The sequence below is a fragment of the Anas platyrhynchos genome, chromosome 19 (genome assembly GCF_047663525.1).
Source record: "Anas platyrhynchos isolate ZD024472 breed Pekin duck chromosome 19, IASCAAS_PekinDuck_T2T, whole genome shotgun sequence".
NCBI classification, from domain to species: domain Eukaryota; kingdom Metazoa; phylum Chordata; class Aves; order Anseriformes; family Anatidae; genus Anas; species Anas platyrhynchos.
The window spans coordinates 7,057,949-7,083,003 of NC_092605.1; the positions used below are offsets into that span (position 1 = coordinate 7,057,949).

General features: G+C 37.8%; 2 protein-coding genes across 9 annotated transcripts in view; one reads left to right on the forward strand and one right to left on the reverse strand.

The window, feature by feature from the left end:
• The window catches only part of B3GNTL1 (UDP-GlcNAc:betaGal beta-1,3-N-acetylglucosaminyltransferase like 1), a 128,305-nt gene extending 118,888 nt beyond the window's left edge, over positions 1-9,417 (forward strand). For 4 of the 7 annotated variants that reach the window (XR_005260234.2, XR_011804132.1, XR_005260237.2 and 1 more), the window contains 3 exons: positions 4,747-4,835; positions 6,642-6,933; positions 7,054-9,417. Coding sequence is in view for 2 of the 7 variants with exons in the window: in XM_038165608.2 (XP_038021536.1) it covers positions 4,747-4,827 (81 nt within the window). In the remaining 5 variants the exon portion in view is untranslated. Of the gene's footprint in view, positions 1-4,746; positions 4,836-6,641; positions 7,012-7,053 lie in introns of those variants that run through there. The other 3 variants (XR_005260235.2, XM_038165608.2, XM_027471562.3) reach the window with 3 other exon arrangements.
• TBCD (tubulin folding cofactor D) overlaps positions 2,494-25,055 on the reverse strand; it is a 130,258-nt gene continuing 107,696 nt past the window's right edge. For both annotated transcript variants that reach the window (XM_038165607.2, XM_038165606.2), the window contains exons 34-40: positions 20,832-20,953; positions 19,727-19,804; positions 13,394-13,483; positions 12,254-12,341; positions 11,223-11,332; positions 8,129-8,213; positions 2,494-6,777 (exon numbers count right to left, since the gene is read on the reverse strand). In XM_038165607.2, the coding sequence (XP_038021535.2) occupies positions 6,763-6,777; positions 8,129-8,213; positions 11,223-11,332; positions 12,254-12,341; positions 13,394-13,483; positions 19,727-19,804; positions 20,832-20,953 (588 nt within the window). In that variant the 3' untranslated portion in view covers positions 2,494-6,762. The remainder of the gene's footprint in view (positions 6,778-8,128; positions 8,214-11,222; positions 11,333-12,253; positions 12,342-13,393; positions 13,484-19,726; positions 19,805-20,831; positions 20,954-25,055) is intronic.

Sequence of the window (25,055 nt, forward strand, 5' to 3'; positions counted from 1 at the left end):
TGATAAGCTCTGAGATCGTAACTTGCAGTTGTAAAGCCAGACTGAAGGTACCTTAGGGCATTATCATGTGCTGTTGGTTGATAAACTGTTGGATAAGCTAGTAATATTACAACTAATTTAATTTTTCATACTACATATAATGGTGGGTGGAAGTCCCTAGACAGAACATCTGTGCAACCTGTTATAAAGCACATTTAATTTGTGAAGTCCTTACAATGAGACCATTATACAACATCTTGCCTGAAAACTGTAGTCCATGACTCAGTTGTGATTTCAGTGTATTTTCTGCTTTTTGCCACTGAACATTTCCTACTTGCTGATCAATGACCACTGTAAACCATAGTATCTTTTAAGTAAATTTTATTGGAAATAGAATTTGACCTGCTTGAAATATTTTCTGAAATTATTTCTAAAACCTGCCTTTGAAGCAGCTCCCTTTTAGCTCACATTTAATAAGGCCAATAGCCACTTGTATGCGGGCAGCTCTAGAAACTTCAGGCAGGTTATGTCCTCACTTCTTGCTTTGTGATTGAATTACGCAGTCAGCTGCTACTGAAGTTGGTGCTATAAAAACTGATGGCAAAAATACCCTAGTGAAGAAGTAGATAAAGCTCAGCGTGCATGGATTTTGAGCAGCATTGTACACTGGGAAACTAAGAGTGGCCAAGTGGATAATAATGAGAATAAATTTGAATAATAACATAGCGGAAATCCACTACAGAGCTTACCTTTCTACAGATTTTAAACATAGTTGTTAATAGTATGACCTCAAAGTACACACCCTATGTCATTATACCATATTTTTTGAATATTATGATGACAGAGAATCAGGTTATTAGAAGGACAAAGACTTTATTAATAAAACAAAGAGCTGAAACCAAGTATTTCTTTGACTGTTATCACATGAGAAACCACAGATAACATAAGAAAAAAAAAATTAAAAAAAGTAGAAATCTGTACCAAAGTGTAAAACCCAGTAAAGAGAGAAAAGGACTTAGAGGGTCTAATGAAGCAAGCAGCACTGTTCTGAGCTCCCCTCCTCCAGAACAAAGTTTGCTGAACCCTCCTTATCGCTACCATTCGGCTGTGCAGTTGATCTTGAGGAAGAGTTCTGGCAACCTCTTTCAGCCACTATCATACTTGCTGTATTTTATTACTATTATGAGTCTTTGTGGAGGCAGGCAGAATCCCCTTCTTAGTTCTTGCAAGGTTGTGCCTGGATTGAAATTGCCACATTTTTCAGTTCTAGTTTTGTCATGGAAAGTAGTCTTCTACCAGAACAAAACATGCTGATAAATGTCTGTGGTTTAAAATATTCAGATATCCTGTCTGCAGCAGCTTTCAAACTTCTAGGTCTGACCACTAAAGGAAATGGTTTCTAAACGGGCTGAGAAGCACAGAGTATTGAACTTTCATTCATCTGTGTTGCTATTGTGCAGGCCAAGTAAAAGCCGCGGGTTAGTCCTTGCTGTGTTTATAGACTGAACTTGCCTTGCTTTCTGTGCAGCCCGCTTCTGAAGGAACAGCTAAAACCAAAACTTCCAGTTCTTTTCTTTAATCACCAGTCCTACACTTCCCCTTCCAGCATGCTTTTTTCTAAGTGGGAGCACAGAAGAAAGTAGGAAAGGGGATACGTACATAAATATTAAGATCACATAAAATGAAAAACGTTTTATACTTGTGATAGCTGTTTCTGCCTCTCTGGTGCTAGTCACTGAGATTTATCAAATGGAACTGTGCAAAAAAAATGTTGCTGAGTTAAAAGTCCCAAGATGATGCAAAAGATATTACCACAATTTGAAATGTAAAATTCCTCTGCAAAAAGGCTGCTGTCCTTGTGTGTACCACGTGGGGAAAAACAATTAATGTGATTGCGAGGTTACAGATTGTCTACATTTTCAAACTATCTAGGGCAAGTTTACCCAGCTCTGTTTCAGGTCATGCAGCAAGCATACAAAAAACGAAAACAGTGAAAATGACATTTCTTGTGCAGACAGATGCCAATGCAACCCATGCAACGCAGCTGGAGGCTCCCCTTGGAATTGGTTCAATGTTGTGTGGAATGGTTGGACATTTCTGTAATGCAGAACTGGCTGCACAGCCTCTTAGGCAATTTCTTAAACAGAAGTCATTAACAAGCTCCTAAACATTGCAGACTTCTGAAGTTATTATTTACCAATATAAAGTTGTCAACATCCTTCTGAGGAAGAAATTGTTCTGGGGCCTTATTGTTTTTTGTTTTGCCATTCACATTTTTAGTTTTGGTACAGACAAAACCTGCCTGTTTATAAGCAGTGCTAAGAGGGTAATTTCAAAGATTAGATATGTTTATTAATTAAGTGGGTTGTTTGCAAGAAATGATTCTGGCCATGTACTTGAAGCAGTGTTTGCTTATTTATTTTTTCTGACAGTCCTTTGCTAGCCCTGGCATTATTTCGTTGCCACATAAAATCATTTTTGAAAAAGCAGTCGTTCTGTTTTTGCTCAGTTTAAAAAAAAAAAAAAAAAAAAAAGCTTTTAAAATGGCTTCACAAAGGCTGTAAGCTGGAAGTCTGTGCTCTGTGTGTGTGTGTTTTGAAGTTTTTGCTCAGGAGCATAAAATCGTGGCTTTGGCTCGTCAGAATTGTGTAGCAGCCTGCAGTACCACTTCATCTAAGGGTTTGCACTGTGTATTTTCTCTTGCTTTGAGGTAAAAGCAAAATGCTTAGAAATCACTTATTGTACCCTGTTTTGGCATGAATTCCAAGTGCTTGAAATGAAAGGGATTTTCTAGTATTCTGTCTCAGTAATTAAACTAGTTGGATTGTGGAAAGTTTTCAGTAAATTCACTGTTAGACCAGTTATTGTAAAACACTGCCTTGTTCTGTCAACTCAGTCTTGCGCTCTGGGAATGGAAGATTTGTTTTTAACTCTCCTGCTTGATATCACATCTGGGCTCATTTTTATTTTTTAACCCTTCTTTAGAGCAGGCTGATTGTTCAGCAAGCCAATCAGAACTGTTCCATACCCTGTGTCCTAACTTGGGTAATCTCGGGTTTATGAAATCATTACTGGAGACTAAAGGTCATGATCAATGCCTGCATTTCTAACTAGAATTCCCTGTTGACACGAGTGGTCAGTTTTGCACATGGACCAATGGCAATTTGAGATTTGAAATTAATTGCAAAACTAGGACCCGGTCCTTCAGAGAACTTAAATACTGTCAAGTATTCTTAATTTTCAAGAAGTAAAAAAAATACTCAACAGCTTTCCCACTCAGGGCCTTATCAATCAGCTAAGAGGCATGTTACCTAGGTGAGGCCCTTGCTTAAAAAGTCTACTGCTATGGGCCCTTTGCTGCTCTTTGACAATTCATTAGCTATTACCACTGTTCTTTTAATTGTTGCTAAACATCGGAGCTCAAGTAATTTTATGACGGTAGTGGTTTTTGGTGATGTTCTGGATCAGATAACGTTGTCTTCGTATATTTTTGCCTTACCAGTGCAAAAAGAAGATTGTGGCAGGTAGATGAGAATGGCGTAGCAGAGAGGGGAGGTAATCTCTGCTCTTGAGGCATAGCATGCTGATTGAGCAAGAGATTTGAAATATACTCATGCAGCGTTTCCTTTCATGTATAAATTCAAGCAGGAGAAACAATGAAGAAGTTTGGAGGGGACAGGTCAATGTGTTTTGTAGTTGGACTGACTGTTGATTGAGATAGCCTTGTTCCTTGAATGGAAGGTTTCCAAGAAACAAACACCCAGCTACTACGTGAGTATGTTTACAAGCAGTTCAGCTGATGGGGCCAAGCTGGGAAGCTGGATAAGCCAAGATGTCCTCTATATACATTAGAACCCTTAGTTTCTGATCGCAGGTTTATAAAAGATCCCTGAGCAATTTCTTTTGAATCCAGTTATTCCAGAATGCCAAAATCCAGCATTCCAGCTCCTTTAATTCCAGTTTGGGTTGGATTCTGTTTTCATAACTTCCTGTCCTGAACACACGCAGTACTGGTGTGCCTTGTTACAACTTCAGTATGGCAGCTCTGAACCAACCAAAAGAGTACTGAAGTAAACTTGTTTACCTACACCTAATAGTTAATTCATTTTTTGTGACATTCTTGGAGTAGAATTAAGGAGGAAGCCAGTAGAGGAGGCCAATGTAGAAATACTCAGAAACATTGACATCGACACGTTTTTGTAATGACATCACAGTTGTGTTAGGGTCTGTTTCACTGCCTTCAAAAATGATTCATGGAGCAAACGTATCAGGCTCCTGCTCAGCTAATGCAACAGCAGCTTAAAAGGAAACACCTTTACCTACACAAAATATTTCAGTAACTTGATGAAAGGTTTGTTTCATCAGACAGGCTAATCATCGTTCAAAATCTACAAAATCACTGTTTTGGCAACCTCATTCCCTTGGTCCATTCTCTGCAAATTGGGAAACAAAATGCTCCAGAGTTGCAGATGTTTATCTCCAGTGCTCCCTCAGTGTAGTAGTTTCCTGTGTTCTTGACTGCACTGGAATGAGTTGTTTAACATCCCCCTATACACACCCAAAGGTACTAATGTGAAGACTAATTTCTCACCGTAAACTTAATTTTTGAATGGAAACATCTCTAAGCCTTGTTTTATTTATGTTTAGCTCTGCAAATTGGACTTTCTGTCTGTGGTCTACAAAAAAAAACAAAACAAAAAAACAAATTACCAAAAGCTGTTACAACCTGAAATACATTTGTCTGTTTTTTTTTTTTTTCCCCTGTAGGATTTAACAGGAGGAGCATTTGAAACAAACTTGAATATGCTGAACTTGACAGAAGGGGTGGATTATTATCATTTTAACTAAAAACCAAGGTAAGGCAGTGACATTGAAGCTCTGTGTGTTATTCTGTATGTATCTGTGTGTGTAGGAAGCCCCAGGTGTTCAGAGGTTTAGATCTTTTTGGTAATTTGTGCCTCATTAATTTAATCCTTGCTCTGAGTAACTTCCTTTTAAGGGCCCTCCTAGTTACGCCATTGATAATGGTATTTACTCATTTTACTATTGCACAATTGTCTACCAAACTCAGTTTGATTGTTAAATTGTTTTTCTAATTCAAGTAATCATCAAATACAGGCCATAAGCCTACAAGAGGACTGTTACCATAGGGAAGGCTTAAAAATGCACCAAGCAAAGCCTGTAACGAACAGCCATGTAAAGAGAGGTTTCTGTCAAACACTGTTTGGGGCCCTCAACTGTTCCCTGCTATTGGCTTATTCCCTGCTACAGAGAGCAACAGCTGGTGCATGGCGAGGTAAAGCTCTGCCTACTGCTGGTACTGATATTAAAGCCTCTGGTTCAGGACTGTGAAAAGTAGCACATGTATCATCATTTGGTAGCCAGATGATTATACGTGGAGATGCTCAAAATTTTCACTGGACCATCTTAGTTTTTCTGTTTTTGTTTTGAATAAGCTGGCTTTGCCAATGTAACATGTTTTCCTTGCAACAGGGAGCTAAAAGCATAACTTTGCAAGAGCAAAATGAAAATTTCTAGTACATTCTATAAGGAAATTAATGACCCTGCCTAACACCATAGGCTAAGGGATCGAGAGTAAGTGCAAGTGGCCCCTTCGGTGCATACGGCCACTGAGTACGCGTTTGTTTAATAGTTCATCAGAGAACAACACCCATCTGCCCTGAATTTCATCTGCCAGTGCAGGTTGCATGTATACTCAAAAAGTGTTGAATAATGTAGTTTTTCATGTATAATTATCTTCTTCAAAGATAAAAAATCTTAGCAACACAGTGATACAATTACATTAGACTATTGCTGCTGTTTGTAGCAGGTACTTCACAGAGAAAGTGGTTTGGTTTTAGCTCTTCCTCTTGAATTTTAACTTACAAATGTTCATAGATGTGTATATGTATATATTTCTATTCTACTTAAAGGGCTGAGATAGCAGGATTAACTAAAACCACAAAAAACAAGATATAATTACAATATCATGTTACCTGTGCATTTGCCCTACAATCACAGTAGTCTTAAAGATAAATGTTACAGCCATTTCATTTTGTAGTCAATAAGGAATATTCTGAATTCCTAGCAGTACCCTGAAGTACTGATTCACCTCTGTATTCTTCAAGGAAAAAAATCAAGTTTCAGTCCCTAGAGCTACTTTACTACATTTGCTTTATTTAGTTATAGGAAGAGCTATTAGACGATGCTTTGACATTAGCTGAAGCAAAACCTGGATTTTTTGTTTGACTTTGGTGCAAGAATGCCATATTTATCTACAGCTATAATGAAATTTTCCTGAAAAGTAAAATATCAATAAGCATGGCCATTCTTATCTTGAGAAAAAAATATTAAGAGAGGAGTGCAGCCAAGTCAGGTTTAATACTTGATGTGTGTACAGCAAGCACAGGTTGAATGGCTCCATTCAGAACTGTAGGAGTGTAAATCATTGACAGCAAAAAACAAACCAACAAAACAAAAACCAAACCAACACTAAAACCCAACAGGTCAATTGCGACAGAAGTATGAAGACAAACTGCCATCTTGTGGCTACAGATAATGAATTTAAAAACGGAGAACATAATGAATCTTTGTTGCCTTCCTATGGCATATCTGCACAATGCTGTAAGACATAATCTCTGCCTCTTATTTTTGTTAAACAGTGTACTTCGCAGCTCATGCTGAGAATCCAGTTTGTCAAGATGCCGTAGCACAAACTCTCAGTCCTAAGGGCACCTGAACCAAGAGCTTCAGTTTGCAAAGCAACAGTCAGTGCCTGCAACTTTATTGTGCTGAACTCTACAAGAGAAAGAAAAAAGGGGTCATGTGGAGTAGCATGTATTTTACCAGCACAATATGTAATTAAGTAAACTAAATGGAGAAGAAAATGTAGAAATGTAAAGTTAAATTTTTTACAATCCTTTTTTATCACTTTACGTTTTTAATCATCCATCAGTAAGTATTATTTGTACATTTTTTTAAAGGAGTAACTGTTGATTTCAGCTGAAATTAAATTAATTCACCTTTTCTTAATGTTGTGCTTGGGTTTCTCTATTGCTGTTTCTCTGTTCTCAGGATACGTGAGCTCTTAAAGAAGAGCAGTGTTAAGTACACTTGGTTGGGCACCAACCGGCTGCTAGCAGGGACATTGGAGAGCTAGGAGAAGTCCTTCAAGTTCAGCAAATACCGCTCTGAGTGAACTCCAACAGTTCACAGGACAGGTTATGTGCAATACTGTGAGGCTGTACATATTCTTCAAGGACTGAGGCTTTGTTGCAGGTAAATGAGCATTTGCTTGCTAGATTGAATATGTGCTGCTAAAGAAACTCTGAAATCTGCTCTAAGAATGCTATTTGTATTCTGCCTTCAGTTCTTATAAGGAAATTCCTTCTCTCTATTGCTGGAGTAATTTCATAAAGGAGAAAGTAGTTTGTCCTGTTGAATTTCATCACCTACAACTGAAATATTTCCTGCTGTTATCCATAATTAAGTGTTTAAGAGAGGAACATGGCAAGACCTAACTACTTTCCTTCACTGTTATCTTGCTAACTGAGCCTCCACATCTTTGAACTTCTCCCAGAATGGAACATCTCCCAGACTCCTATCAAAGTAGAACATTCTGTACTTCTTGAAGTACTGAGCAGATGGGCACTTCCAAACCATCTGCATTGAAATGAAAAAGGATCTACACAGACCTATCATCTTTCTTGCTATGAACGTGTTAACTCCAGAACATATTCTCCCTCTTATGCAGTGTTAGAATTGTGAGACTTGCACATTTCATGTTATAATTCTGCTGTTTAAATTGACTGGGAAGCTTTTATCCTTTTTTCTTTCTCCAGAAAGGGCAGACAAACAGTTTTTGAAACATCTGTGCTGTATTATTTCATTCTTCAATTTTGTCTGAGTAAGATGTCACACTACAAGTCTGGAATGCTTTCAAGAAATGGAACTGGAGTGGCTTAAGAGAACAGTCTTCAGCAATTCCATATATTCTGTAGTTAGCTGTGAGGACATTTCTAGGTGTGCATTTTATATATTCATGAACCTCTGAAGAACTGCATCTGTTGCACGGAAGATACACACTGTATTAGTAGAACAACTGATCATTACAAAGAAAAAAGCTCAGGTGCACATTTCCATACTTTACCTTGGATACTAGCTGTGGTTTGGGCACTTTCATGAGATCACAGAGGAGGTTGCGTTTCTCTCTTACTACTGTTAGTTCAGCTTCCCTGCATGAGGAAATACCTTCTAGTTAATTCAAAAACAAAAGCATGAAGTTGGCTGCATGCATACAACTGCTTAAGCTACCTGTTCACTATTATATCACTATGCAGGTGTCTATTCTTTCAAGTACATTTCAAACTAGAAGTTCATGTTGTGTTCTTATTTTAAGAATAATGTAGCCTTTTCATGGCATTTGAAGCCAGATATACCATAAATACACAAGTCTTCAAGAACTGTCAGTTACTAGTAAAATGAGTAAGACTATTATATTTAAAAAACAAAAACAAAACATTTTTTTCATAGAAACTTCTTGATTAGAAGTTCACAAACTTGTTCTCTAAATTTATAGCTTCTTTTTTGATTTAGAAAATATCACATCAAGAATTTAACTAAATGTCACTAGATTTGGAAAACATTCTGCTATCTAGGAAAGCTTTCTCTTGAAGTAGAAAGGATCAGACCAAATGCTAGTGAGTATTTTAAAAAGTTACTGAAATAACGTGGTGTTTACAAAACAACTGTTGTTTTTCTTAAACAACTGTTGTTTTTCCTAAACAGCCAGTTACAAAAAGCTCCAAAATGATAAAAATCCAAACACACATCTCTTCCATGTTGCAAGTATCTATCACTAACTGAAATGCTGTGATCCTGCTAATATTGCTCACTTATTCAGTAGATTTGTTTTTCTTAAGTGGTGAGTGTAAGTGAGCTATTAAAAATTAACTCTTAGCACAGAAACTGATTCCAAAACTATGGAGAAAAAGCACAAAGTAAAAATTAATTAAAAATAACCTTGAATATACATGTATTTCCCTTTGGACACCTTGGACAACTTAGTCTTAGAATCATCTAGGTTGGAAAAGATCTTCAAGATTGTCAAGTCCAATCATCAATCTGACCTACCAAGTCCCATCACTAAATCATGTCATTTGTCACATTTAATTTTGGAAACCCTCCTATAGCTAAACAAAAAATATTATTTAATTTCTTTCAACTTGGAATTACAGAATCGTATGATAAACTCTTTGTAGTTCCAACAAAAAGAATGTTTCAAATATGTGTAATTCCAGAAATGACCTCCTTCCCCAAATATCTAATACTCATTAGGCTTCCTGATGTTAATGCTTATTTTAATTCTGAAATTACCGTGATTGCTTTAGCACTGAGAGCACTTGAAAATAATAAGCAGCTCTCTATGACACTCAGCAATGACTTCAAATACCTTCTTTTGTAAACAGTTCAAATCTAGTATGACAAAACAAGATTTAAGTAAATTGGCTCTTCACCTTTACTCTCAGTGCAACGGATATGTTGCAACTGGGAACTTAGAGCAAGCCCTGAGCTAAAAGGGAACGAAACAAGTAGCCAGTCACACCTTAAAAATTACAAGGTGAAAAAGATTTATTTTTGTCTGAAATGGCTTATAGGAAGTAAATTTCCTTGTTTTCATGAGTAACTCATACATGAGTAGAACCCTCCTACTCTGTAGCAATTTTGTCTGTTCCACTTCTAATTTTGGTATTGTAAACATCCCTTTGTGACACCAGCAACCTAATCCTTCTCAATTATTTGTTATTTTTTTTTCTGAAGCAAAGAAACTTTTAACTTCTGAGCAAGCCTGCTCTTAGTTCAGATTCCACAAGCAAGCATTGAATCACACTGGACAGAACGCTAACCATCAATACACACTTAAGCAAGTAAGCAGAATAGTGGATAACCAGTTCTTTCAAATCTGAGACTGTTTTTCTAATTTTGTCCTGAAAAATTCAGAAAAATGTGAAGCAGCCACCCCTTACAATGACAAACCTTAATTTTGTTTCCCAAGTATAAAGTTATTAAAGCTCAAGCACTGAAATAAACTGAAAATTAAATACAAGTTAAATGATGTAAACATGCAGTCTGAAAATATGTAAACCAGAACATTACAGTAGACTCATTCTTTGAAGACATCTCAGTTAATTTCCATTAAATGTCAATGAAGGAAAAAGCCACTTAATACAACAATTAGTAGGATATATATTTTTGATATCTGGCTGTTCTTAAAAACACTTTCTTATGTATTAACTTTGACTACTGTTTGAGACTGGGTGTTGGGCAAATGGACCCATGAGCCAGTCATCTGTAATAAGGAAAAATGTTTAAAAAATATTGAAAAGGGAAGCTAAACTAATTATCTTAAAGTTCTGTATTTCCTCAAACGTCCAGGGCATGCAGTCTTACATAAACACTTCCAGTGACTGCAGAAAACAAGCAGACAAACAAAAAAGCCTCCTCCTGTCACCTTATGGATTTATTCATTTAGCTTCTTTGAAGTAAGAAGTCTGCTAAAAACAAAACAATACTCAGTGTCAGCACTCCAAAGGTGCTGGCAGAATGAGCTCCTCCTGACAGTAAAAGATAACCTTGCTGCTTTGTTGAATTCTGCTCAGGAAGAATGGGACACTTTCTCCTTGCCCTTGTAAGAAGGTAATATTAATGGTAACAGCAGGTAAATAAATAAATAAATAAATAACATTATAGAAAAAAGTAAATGTCTAAACTGCTTCCAATTATAATTTGCAGGGCTACAAAGATAGTAGTTATTTTGAGCAATTAACATTTCATGGGAGATTTGATCTGTTTTTCTCCGGCTTGCACAGATCCTTCCCAAAATCCTGCCTGTACTCATAAATGCCAAGAAATTGTGCGATTGAAGTCTGCCTGTTTGCACAGCTCAGTTTCTGTGTTCCATGGAGAATTTCCAAGATCTCCTCCCTTTCTATGTTGGTAGAAAAATACAGATATTTTACTTTAGTGTTGGTATTATACATAGCACTTCTAGTGGCACAATATAATAGACCTTTAGAGGTCTCTTTTCACCAATGGCCTAAAAGCTATAACTAGCTAAAACTAAGGTATTGCTCCATTGCAGCTTCCTTGCCACCAGCCTTCAAAGACATGGATATCTTGTTTCAACTTCATTGGGACAAAAATTATTTCAGCTCTTACTATTATCTAAGAACAAATTCACTTACCAGTTGGTATCGCTGAGTATGGTCATAACCTCGTCCATAATGGCAGGATCCACTACATCGCTGTAGGTTATCAACATTTCATAAACCTGACTGGCTGTTGTTTTCCGTATCTACGTGGAAGAGGCAAGGGAAAAGCTTTAGTAAGTGTCTAGAGTCCTGCACAGAAGAGCCCAGTGGGCATTTCCATTCATATTTGTGCTGGCTGATGGAGAAGGGATGAGGGTCAGAGAAGAACCTTTTGAAAAATATTTCCTTTTCAGATTTGTCCCTCAAAAGGAATAAATGCAAGCAGTCCTTAAAACTTTCCTCATGGGAAGGTCTGCAAACATTCCCAGATAAAACTCCTGAACACCAAAGCCACAGAAAGCTGTTTAACGTAGTTGGCTGCCACAGCAGCCGTCAATCTGGGCTACTAGGTGAACACAGTGAACACAGACCCTCTCTCAAAAACTTCATCAAGTCAAAAATAAAATATTTCCAAGGCCTAAGATTGCTATCCCACATAAGATCTTTTCTTACACATACTCAGAAGTAGTAACTCATTTTTATGACATTTCAATTACTCACATGAAAAAGGTAAATTTCTGATGAATTTTCCTGACAAAAAGGACAAAACTAGTTCTTGAACCAGAACCACAACTGTGTTGCTACTGTCGGAAATGTTGCAAAACCAACAGTAATTTATCTGATCGGAGCCCTCAGGACCTAATGGTGAGCACAACTTCACAGTGCTGGGCTTTGCATAAAAGAAATAAACAAGGTAGGTATCTAAATTGCTTCTAATATAAAAGTAGGGATGGAAGGTGAAAAAACAGTATGCAGAATAGCCAGCCAGGCATTCTGCCAGCATCCAGTAGCCTGTTTAAGGTGGCAGCATTGCAGAGAGCAAACCCTTGAGAAATAAAACCTATTATATACATTAATATCTCTTTCAGGTGCATTAAAGCAGCATTGCTAAGTTGTTGTTGTTGTTTAACTTCTAATTATTTTAAATAGGATTGTTGATAATATACAATATCTTCCATACTTACTACAGGAAATGGATGGCAAAGGAGGAGAAACAATTGAAACAGAACTTTCTCTCTCATGTCTCCTTCAAATTGAATCAGGCCACAAAACCTAGAAAACATACAAAAATATAGACAAAAAAAAATCTTGAGTGATATCTCTTGATATTATCACTGCAGAAGTACATTTTGTGGATCAGAGTGAAGATGTGTATTAGAAAAAATGATGGGGAGAGAGCAGGAAGCTTTGCTGCTCCTGAGAAATCTCAGCTGATATTCTGTGTTGTGGGAAAGCAAACACTGAGGGTAAGTGTACTGAAATTCTTAAGGGTTACCGAGATGCCACACACTTATGCCAAATACAAATATGGTTTTAAAGCTATTGACAGCAGCACCAAAGTCTGTGCACTAAAAAAAAACAACACATTCTGGATCAAGCTCTCCCATAGAAAACAAAAGCTGAAGGTAGGATCTTGTATGACACAGGTAAGAGTGAAATAAAAATAGAAGGCATGGGTTACTTTTCATTTTAGGCTTTCCTGCACTCTCAGAATAGTGCCAAAAAAATAATTAAATCAATAAAGTCATTACTTGAAACAGTTATACCTCAATAATTCTGCCAATGAACATTTCATTCAGCTTTGCAATACTTTGACTTTTTTTTTCCTCCTCACCCAGTATTGTTTTTCCTGACTGAAACATTTTTGGTTTGATCTCTCTGCTATCCAAAATGAGTTAGTTTTTTTTTTTTTTTTTTTCTTTCCTAAAATAGATAATAATTTTGCTGGTGTTTTAAACTATTTCTAGTGTAACTGTTAAGGTTTACTCAATTACATATATTTTTTACTGTCTGTATGTGTGAGTCAAGCTCTGCAAGCAAAAAGCAAATGACTGAATGCATCTTTAAGAATGTCAGTAACAGTTCAAAATTAGTTATTTGTCAACAACAGTTCAAAATTAATTTTTTTTCAGATCTTTCACGTTTTCACCTCAACCACACAGAAGATACACATAAAACTCACACAACCTTATGTTACATGTATCTGCGTGCATTTTTCATTTATGTTTCACATCAAATAGACTTAGTATGTTCTGTAGTTAAATTTTCTTCACTCCTTACAAACAGACAAAAGATTACTTTCTTTGTTTATTTCATCAACTCACACTCCTATGCTAGAGCGAAGTTTCCGGATGTCTTTGGATCTTTTGATCTCTTCTTTACAAAGGTTAAATAGCTTCACTGGAAATGGATGGCTGGAAATGGGAAGGAAAAAAAAGGATATGAAATAGATTTAAGCAGAATTTTAAACACATTTGATGATTGTAAAGATGCCAAATTAACATTCAAAAGAGAGGAAAGATACTACCCAGAACTGTTTGTGAATACTTTTTCCAGAGCAGCACACCCTGCTTTAGGTGGACTTTTGGTAAAGACACGGGCTACTTTGGCTACCACTTGTGAACATTATTTTAATTTTTTATGGAAGGGAAGAAATTAGTATTAATTGTTGGTATTCCTACTACCTGTGTGCTGAGGAGTGAACTACCTTTATCCAAAGTGAGTCAGTATCTGCATGGTAATCAGCTAGCCACAGCTTGCATTTACAGCAAAGTATGGTACAATCCGAAATACTATGCCAGGAATTACAACATTCTATAACCAAATAAAAATTATTCAGTTTACGGAACATTGTAGTGCCTTGGTAGTTCCATAAGGCCTTCAATCAAACTTGGCACAAAAGGGGATAGACACTGTTCTTACATACTCTACCATCTCACAGCCTGGATTCCTTAGTGATGCCAGACAACATAATTAAACCCAGCGCTTACAGTTCTGTTAAGTGTACAAGTCATGAAGCCATCTTTAAATATATTGAGCAAATTCTTCTTTTTCTACAGTCTGGGAAATACCATTCTTACAGCTTTCCCAGATACTCATACAAACACAAGTATTGTTATGATATTTCAAGGATCTAGTAAAGAGGGAATGTTACTTTTATTTCAGAACAAATTATTTAATCTTTTACTCATTACACTCAAAGCTGAAGTGCCATAGATGCAGAAGAAACTATTTTATATCTGTCTAGTGCACACAATTACTTCTAGAATGCGTATTTTGGAAATTTCACTGTATTGTGTATGAAAAACAGAAAGCAGAAATCCTAACATTTATTTTCTGCTACTGTGATTCAAAACTGTGGATATAAATTATTGGAAAAAAACTGTCACGTAATCTGTTGAAAAATACAACATTTAAAATGAATTAAGATGGTTACAGGACAAAATGTTTTGTCAAGTTAATGCACCTTATTATACGTAGTTTTCCAGACAAGAGAGTTTTTGTTTTGTTTTTACTAGACTAAAAAAAAAAGGCATATCCTGGCAAATGCTGGTTTGTTGTTCCATTTTTTAACCAAGTCGTTAATCTATTAGTCTAAAGAATGCTGTCTCTACTGCTGTCTCAGTATCACTGAAAAAAAAACACAACAAAACAAAACACACTAAACAAGTAAAGTTGCCACACTTTCAAAGTTGATGATGAGGTATCATAAGAGATTTTCAGAGCTGATCATGGCTTCCAGAAGCAGAGTCTCAGGAGGGCTGATTTAAAATATTCCCATCAGATGCTGAAAGAGCAAATTCCTCGCCATCCACTGCCTGCAGCCATGTCAGCACTGTTTCCAGATTTTAGAGTATGAGAAGTGCAGAAAGCACGTGCATATGAGACACATATGCATATTCTCACGTGCACATGAGAAAGACATATACACGAATGAGACTGCATGTGTCTGAGGACGTGGTTTGCCCAGGTGGATGATGGCGAGAGTGTCCCCTTTCTGAAGGGAAGGTCTATTTTTTTCTTACCTTGGTGACATTTCCCTTCCTTCCACTCCCCCATGATTACACAAAGACATTTTGTAGACAACTAATTACAATACCTGTAATACATGCCTGCCTTTCAGCACAGGACAACAGCGACACAGTGAATTAGGTGAGATTTTAAATTGGTTCAACAACACAGACATCACTGAGGAGAATAGCAACAAAGAGACCAATTGGAACAAGAGCATCTGGAATAAATTTGGTACACATAACCTTAAGTGCAGCATTTTGTGTTTAAAACAGATGCACTTTCCTTTCTGTCATTTGCCAATTTCACATTTGTAATAACTAAACCTAACCTACGTGTGATCTCAAATGACTCAAATAGCTTGGCCTCTTTAAAGGAAATTGAGAAAATTCCTTCTCCTGTGTGGGCACAGTGCCAGCAGAAACAGAGTCAGCATCTGGGGAAAAGGGATCAGTCTAAAGTCTTTACATTATGTAAATTGGGCACACGTGGTACTGCAAAAACGTACGGTTTTTTTTTCCTCCTTGAGGTGAACTCAGTTTGAACAGTTCAGCTGACATCACCTGGGTGGCCATAAAACCAGAGGACAGCCACTGCCATGCTCTTTCATGCTACAGTTTATTAGGCAGTAATAGCGTAACTACTTTAAAAAAAAAATCCACAGAAGCATATAACATATCATTCATCTGAGATCAGCAGGGACATACCATCTTACAGTGCTTTGTAAGACCACCAGCAAGACACTGCATCCACAGTGCATGACCTCTGCTGCGGAATGCACAGATTATGGACAGGTAAGAAACGTCACTTGTATTTGTTCCGGAGAGCATCAGGTCCTGAATTATCATTCAAAGGCTATTCCGTTCACATTTACAGGGCAATGAGTACTATGACACTGATCTTACAGTACTTTCCAAGGAACCAGCAATATACCCAGGCTCTTGGCAGACTGAACTTCTGTCATGATCATTCACTGCTGAGGCCAGCAGAACGTCTCCTGCAGCTACCGGAGCCATAACCAGAAAATAATGCTTCAGTGCCAGTTCTGCCAGTGGCTTTAGTTCGCCCCCATTTACTCTCCCTGCCCCTTGTCCTACTACCAGCAGGGAGCTGACAGTTACCACTGTGTTTTCAGAGTGGCCACTGGTGAGTTGATGATTGATGTTGCTGATTGGTGATGTTGATGACAGCTGTGGTTCACGTATGCTGCCCTGTGCCTGCAGTGGTCACTGCAAGCAGCTAATGCTGCTCACACTACTATGAGCACGGATTCCCAAATTTGCAGTGCACACTGAGATGAAATTATGAGTTTTCAGGTTGTGCAATCACAGAGAAAAAGTCTGGGAATGTTGAAATGTAGTATCACAAGAAAATATTATTTCAGCTGAAACATAGTTACAGAAGAAACTGCTTTTCAACTGAAAACCACTGCTCTGTCTGGGCAGGGAGGGCACACTGCGCAAGGAGGAGTAGCAGGTGAATGCCTGCAGTTTCACACACACAGTAGGGCTATATACACTTGCACTGCTGCCAAAAGAAATGGTTTCCCTCCCCCTCACCACTTTCCTAATTTTGGCACAATTCGTAAGCATGCAGCAGAACAGATCGAGGAACTACTGCAAGCTGAAATTTACTGGAGGAAGGGCATTTTTAACCTGGAGCAGCTCCCTAATGCCATTCATGATGCAGCAACACAAAACACTGCTGCTAGTTCCAGGGAGAGGAAAACTCCAAGGCTCGATGGGCAGGTTTATGCCAGGTAAGGATGAGTGGGAAGTAACAGCCTGAAAAATGGCAGACAGAACTTTTCCTAGTACAGCCTCAAACTAAGCCAAACACAACAAAGGCTGCTTCTGAAAGCCTTTTGATTACCTGGGTGCTAGGTATTTACTCCAATAAATGAACCTGCTGGCAGGTTCAGCAGGGCCCTGACAGAGCAATGAGCCCAGCATGACAACTGCAGATTGCCTTAAACACAAGGACTTCAAACAGAGGAGCAACACCACGCACTCCGCCGCTGTACACAGACTGCTGAGAGAACAGCAACACTGCGAGCTTCACAAACACCAATATTCACCTACAGAACTATGTCAGAAACGTAACGCTGTGCATCGAAACGATCCTAACGATGTGCATCAGCTACAGCTTGAAGGGGCAGGAAACTAGACTGCAAGTTGCACCTCTGTGAGACAGGAGTGACACCATGTGGCCCTTTGCTCTAACAGGAGCACTGAGCTCCTAATTAACGTCAAACTAATTCAGCCAACAGCCATTAATCCTGTTGCAATTAAGCCATGTAGGGTATTACTTGTTCTGGATTGCTAATGTTTTATTATATTAAAAAAAAAAGTCCCAGTATACTGCACAGTATCTATTTTTAACCTCAAAATGCATTTGCAAATACTTCTTTTTATGAAGTGACAGCTAACTATGAAGCAGCTGGGTACAGGCATAGTGCTGGTGCCGGACATCCTACAACCTAAGTTCTCTTGCTAAACCTAGACTCAGTGTAGTGTGGGAAAACATGAGGGGGAGGAAAAAAATGGGAGCCAAACACCCCAAGGACTGCTAATGTTTCATTCCCAGCTTCTCAGAGAAGTTTTTCATTTGCTGCATGACAGGCAAGAAGTGTACTGCAGAACTGAAGCAGGGTGAAATTTGCTCACCAGAAGTCAGACTCCGAGAAACAACCACGCACTCAATCCCTCTTCCTATAGGCACACTTCATATGAAAGTATTTGAAACGGCATGTACACATGTCCTTTCATGCCACACAACAGTTTCAGTCTCATTTTGCATTGTATTTCTACATTTTTATGACGTGGTTCTTAGGAAAAGGGGGTAACCAGTCCCACTCAAGAAACCAGACCCAAGAGTCAACGCTTTTCCATATTCTTCTATGCAAAGAGAATTAGGTGTCAGCCAACAGTTCAGGCAGGCCTCAGAGCCAGGATCCATCCCTTAACCATAGCCAAACGCCATATGCCTAAGTAAGAAAATGCAGACGTTGCACTGAAGACAATTTTGGGCTCACCCAGCTAAATAACGTACCACAGAGCTGATCTGCATGCAGGCTCTTAGAGCACAGCAAAACCCAGGCACGCTTGGCTCTCAGCAGAGCACACACAGAGCACGATTACACCCTCTCAACCACAAGGTAACCTAGATATTAGCAAAAACTGCCAGATGCAAGAACTAAATTCTCTTTCTTACTGTCTTACTGTCTCCAAATTTTCTAGAGTCGGCCTTCCAGAGCTTCAGTATGATAATTAGTTCCTCCACTTCCTACCCTTCATTACAGTATTTCATTCCCTTTCCATTAGAATGATCCACTGGGCTGTAACAAATAATTTTTTACTTTTTTTTTTTGTTGGTTTCATCATTAAACTGGAATCAAATTCATTTGGATCAACTTCAAAACCACCCCCTGCTCCCCATAATCCCCCTGGATTTTATTTCAGACCTTTTTAATAAAGCATTACAATGGCACCACAGGACTGAATTTGAGTCTCGCTTACACAGCAAATGGCTATGCAATAATCCTACCACACGCTTTCTGTTTAGTGACCCATGTGGGGGACAGACATTACCTGCGATTTACACCCATAACCTATCAACTTCCTCAGTGGGGAAGACTGGAGTTGACGTGTTCCAGATCACTGCCATGATTACCAAACCAAAAAGAAATGCTTGTTCTCTTTTTGATGAATTTTAAATTGTTATTGAAAAATGGACTGCTTTATTAAAAAGGGGATTAATTATCTAAATACACACTTGAAAACAAAAGTAGATTCAACTAAAACTTCTGGAACGAGAAAATCTTTTCAAATGTATCTGTTGTGAGTAATTCTTGAATCAACAGATTCCAAATCCAGTATACATGCTGGTAGGATACATTTTGTATAGTACTGCAAATATCTGTAGCTGTGCCAAGATGCTTATGAGAGCCTGTAGAATAGATTTTAATATTACTGAAATTAAAATCATTCTCTTCTGAAACATCTGCAAAAAAACATGATTTCACACTGGAGTACCTTATTCATATTTATCCATTCCTAATCTAAATAATTTCCAGGAGACAGAACTTGGTGTGGAAAAGCTGGGACATGCCTTTTTTATTATTCTTACGAGAATCTTAATTAACTTCTTTGGAGATATTCACATTAACAAAAGCAGTAAGATTTTGGAAGCAATAGCTTGTAGGCATGTTATTTTGCAGCACCATAACATGATATTGCCATTGCTAAAGGCTCACAGTACAATGAAGAATATACTCCAACAAGCACATATTTAGGAAGCTGGTAAAGGAAAGAAGCTAAATGGATCTGATACTGGCCCAAGTCTGCCAGGTAAAACAGACAAATTGAATTTGATTAATTTACTGGTCATTAAACAGTGAACCAGTAACTAACTTCTACACTGATTTGAAAGTCACAGATTTTATCAAGACCTTTTCAAGGCTATCTGGTCCAAAATTTATCACAACTGTCATACTTCAGGAAAATATAAGTTTTTTATCCATATACACAAACACTTAGACCTCCATGCACTCACATCTACAAACAGCATTCAGCAGCAGTCAGCGTAAGATTTAAGAGGCCTGTTGCACAGTGAAAAATAAACAAAAAAGACTTTCAGCAACTTACTTCCCTTGCATGGTAAATATATCGAAACAGCCGTTTGCCAGCATTTGGTCCAGCATTGTCAGGAGAGGTACAGACACCCTGATGAAAGAAAAACAATTTAACAATGTAAATAAACTTCTTGGCATACACATATACACTACTTTTAATTAGAAGCAAAGAAAGAAACTTCCTATCTACCTACATACGTTTAAATTAGAACTCTAATTTACACAGAAGAGGGTTGCTCAGTAACTTCTGTATGTTGGCTAAATCATCCTCCTTGGCTGAGAAGGGGCCGTTCTGTTGCAGCCAAAAGGAAAAAAAAAAAAAACAAAAAAAAAAAAAACAAAAAAAAAATAATTAACAACATGCTTGGTTTAAACTTGCAGGGTCCTGAAAACAAAATTAAAAGTAGAACATAATTTTTTGTCTAGTATCTAAACAACATAGTCCACAACATGTAACAGAAGTTACAAGACCTTCTCAGTGCAGGTAACTACCAAATGAACCAACACGCAATGTGTCAGGTGGAAAAAAAATCTATAGTCATGTTTTCCATTCCAACAGCTGAGAAAAGAAACAAAATAAAGTAAAATCTAAAGTTCTGTTAACAGTTGTGGGTTTTTCTTCTATGGAATATTTTCTGTTATACGTATTTGGTAGGTAAGGCTTAGAGAAATAAATTTCATTACGGAGAACGAGGTACCTTTAAGGAATAATCCTCACATGAGAATTGCACTTCAAGTATTCATGAAAAATCACTACTTAAGTAAAACACAGACAGGACTTACACTGAAAAGTGTGTAGCAATATACCATCCCCAATACCACATCATATAAAAAACTGATGTTTATCACATTGTGCCCCAGATTACACTACAGTAAACACAAAATATTCTAGCATCAGTCCTTTGCTACAAACTTTACCAAAGGTATGCCATACCAAATAACTATATTCAAACAAGTTCACATGGTTCAGGCATGTTTCATTTAGGCACAGTGAAAAAAGATGTTCTATGCATACAATTTTTATTAAGAAAAGAAAAAATAAAATATTGGTAAGACAAGCGTCAAGAATGTCTTCCTCAAAGAACGATTAAAAACAAATCAATTAAAACAAACTTTACCGGTCATTCCGCAGGTTGTCCTCAAAGACCTTGAGTAATGTTTCACAAAAACTCTCCATTTCACTGGAATCATTCTGGATTTTCTTCATGTACTCGAAAAGGCTCTGGGCAGAGTACCTGAGCTACAACAGAAGAAACCTCAAAAATGAAGGCTTAGGCAATAAACCTCGCTGCAATACACAAAAATATAGACTCCACAGAATTACTCTTATCCCTTACTACCTGAGGTGTACACCTGCACTACTGGAAGACTCTTCCAACAGCGGCTGAGTGTATAAATTCAGTATCAACATTTGACAGGAAGATGGCTATTTTACTTTCATTAATCCTTGCTCAAGGTGGGTTTTTAAAATCCTTTTTAAGGTCTGCCATTGTAGCAAAAAAGACCACATTAAAGATTCATTATTTTCTGTCTTTCAAAATAAAACATCCCTAAACCACTATGATTATCCTACTTTACTTTAAATAATAATATTGTTATGGCTCTTAAAGAGCATACAAGAAGTTCAAGAGGTAATATTTATTAAACATGCTGATGTAATGCAGCGAGCTCTTGGGCACATGGTGTTTTCCACCAGGCCACACAAACCATCAGTAAACTCCAGTTAAAAATTAAAAACACCTCAGAAATAATGACTCCTGGTTTAACTTCACTATGCTAATCAGCTAGTTTAGAAAAACAGCAGGAGGAGGTTTCAGTGCTTATGTTTAAGGTTCAGCTGGAAGCTGTCCATTTAGGTCAGACCAGCTGTTAAATATCACGGGCTACAGCCTTCACTCAACGACTGCTCTGCTGTTGTGGGCCCAGCTTGCTTTCAAGCAACCACAGTGCACGCAGGGGCCAGACCAGCTCCTTCTCTTCCACCTGGCCGGGGAGCAGGCCCAGCCTGTAGGCCCCACAGCTCAGCCATGGCCATGCTACCAGGGAGCCCAGCCTGCAGGCCCAGAAGTCACCGATGAAGAGAGGTGGTACCCTCCTGTCACTGAAAACCTTTTTGGGTACCCCAAATGCCCCAGCAATCTAACAGCTCGGCCATACCTGTGGTATCAGGGAGCAAGCCCCGTCTGGAAGCCCCATAGCTTGGCCATGGCCCCAGCAGTGAGCAGGACACCCTCAAGGGCTGCCACAGGCCGTACGAAGCCTCTACTAACACTGATTTTCCACTCCTGAGACAGTTAGGAATTTAGTTTCCAGACTTGTATTTTAATACATTGACCTCCCTTGAGGTTTATGGCTAAAAGGAGAGGTTTCAGGATTTTGGTTTGGTTATTGGGGGTTTTGAGGCACCCAAAAAGGTTTCCAGTGATAGGAGGGCACCACCTCTCTTCATCAATGACTTCTGGGCCTTCACTTTGGTATACAGCAATTGTTTTTTCTATTCTATTTATCCAACGTCCTCAAAGAAACTACCTCAAAGGAAGGTCGTACCAGCACAAACGAAAAGGGCAAGCAGATCTACACATAGGCTGTGCAAAACCAAGACACAGTAGCAGGATGATCAGAAAAACTGTAAGGAAGGTGGTGTTTATTCATTAGCAGGAAAGTAAACTATATGAAAATATGGGTATATGGGTGTGGACATCAACTGGTTGCTCCACACACTTATAAACAGAACATTTTTCAAGTAGGCAGAGCAGACCATACAAACTTCAACACATCTAGCTAACATTTTATCACCAAGTTAAATTTGTATTTCCTCCTCAGATAAAGACTTTTTTTTTCCCCCTGATAACCTCTCAGGACAGTATCTAAGCCATAATGTTAACTGCTCACATGTACTTGCCTGCTAGTGGGGGAATACTTGTCTGCTATTGACCTGGGAACTATCACTACCCCTCTGGAGTCTATGCTCTGCACGGGAGAAAGTGGACAGTTTTTTCCCATTACAAGGCCTACATCAGGAATGAGATTTTAACATTACATCGATCACTTTCTGGAGCGATCTCACCGAAATCAAAGAATTTTTCAGAAAAGACTGCAGATGCTCAGGGTTCCCTCTCGCTGCCACGGAAAACTCAGAGGAATTGATCTACTCCCCCCCTCATGCCTGGAGCTGGGGGCTGACACTGCGGGTCAAAAAGAATTTAGTGATCTGCACCTAACTCATCACAGATGGAAGTCAAGTGAATAACTACTGGAAGAGCTTGAACAAAATCAGCATTTTTACGTACAGATACCTACTAAATGTTCCAGTTTAGTATTGAAGCATTGAAACAGAGGAAGACCTACTAAGGGTCAGAACATTCCTGTAACACGTGTGAAAGAAACTAAATTACACTCAATAAATTACACTGGTTTTGGATCATTTCTAATCTTGACAAATTTACAGCACTGAAGTGGCAGTAGCCTATTCTCCCAGTAACTTGAAAAAAAAACAACCCTGCATATCATTCAAATTTTAGCACAAATGAAACCATGTCTCCCTCATTCTCCTCGCAGCATTCCTTTTAATTCATCAACTCTTTGGAGAGCAGTAACTCTAAAGTTCAAGTCAGTGATATTTTAAGAAGAGCAACAATATAATAATTCACACTTGTTTTTTCCATTTAATAAAAGAATGGCAGAAATAATTCTCAAGTGTATTTTGCTGAAGAACTGTTATTCAAGAAAACTGCATTTGGAACCTGTTCCTTTAAACCAAAGATGCAGTAATTTGCATATAATTAGTCACAGTAACCAGACATTTCAGAACTGTTTGTTCTGATTTTTCACATTATCTACAAATGTCCCAACATTTTCCTTTATAACAACTAACTCATCTGTTCAAAGCCCAATATTTTGTCCAAGCCATGCACAAAGTCACAAATATAACAGGCAAATAAGTCAGTTTTGAGGGGGAAAAAAAAAAAAGGACAAAAAAACAAACATAAAATGTATTATCTATTTGGCAAACAGAATATATTGACACCAGTATGAGACAGATGGGCTTTATTTTTTTTTCGGGTGATTTAACACACATTAATTCATTGGATACTTTTGGAACTGGCTACTATAGTTGTTACAGATTTTTGGTGTCTCCTGGTGAAATCCTTGTACTGGATTCCAGTACAAGGACAAAATGTGTAAAATTCAAAATAGATTTTTTTAAGGTTTTTAGGATTTTACATAAAAATTCTATAACATTTTTTAAAGTAATTTTCACTCCTTGGTGGGGGGTGGGGAAATCACAGTACGTTTTGTGCTTTAGCAAGATTTTATACGTAATGTAGTTAACAGTCATGAAATTATAACCTGACCCCTGAAACTATAGGGTCTGTGAAGCGCAGAAAGAACAGCATTGTTCAGTTCTGATCTTCGTATACTGAGAGGACTTTTTATGCAGCCATAAGAAATATGCACTATTGCAGGCCAGATATATAATTAGAAGATTCTTTTACACAGAGAAAGTGCCCTTTGAACCAAGGCAATGCTGCTGAATGCCAAATCCCAGAGGGAATGACATCTTCCCTTTTTTCAGATTACTTCGAATGCTCTAACTAGAGTTCTTTCAGCAACCACTCTGCCACCACAATGTTTTTGAGATACTCCATTATAGCCCATTTCAGCAAATCTCTCTAAAAAGCAAAATAAAGAACTGTACGTGCTAAATATACTGCTGAGCGATTTTAACTATGGAAGAAAAGCCACTGACCACTGAATTACAGTATAGTCTTTCTCCTGCTAAGACCCTGAGAAGATTTAAAAATAAACCAACATTTGAACTCACATTGTCTTGCAGTATACAACAAAGCCTAAATTTCTAACTTCTACGTCTATGTGTGTATTTGTGTACATATTTTTTCAGTGAGAAAAGGAAGAAAGAAGTTATAAAACAAGCACGTTACTGCAAAACACATACTTGAATAACCCTTTTCCTTCACTCAACATTTTAAAAGTTTGCTTCTTTCATATGGATTTAATAGGGCCAACTCTTAAAATTTTTCAATTTATGTTTTAAATGAGTCCCTGGATATACAGCAAAGATCACTACTGGCTTTGATGGAATAGTTTCAAACATAAGTCATTACAAAAGACATCAATTCTAAATTATATATCACATTTTAAATTCTAAATGTAATTCACCACAAACTGTTTAACCCCAAGTGTAAATACTATACAGTTCGAGCCTCTCTTACACTTCTATATGGCTTGAAAGAGACTTGGGTCACTTTCTTTCCAAAGTCAAACCCCTTGAGAATATTTTAACCAGAACAAGCCTTTAGTGTTAAAGAAAAATGCAGGGT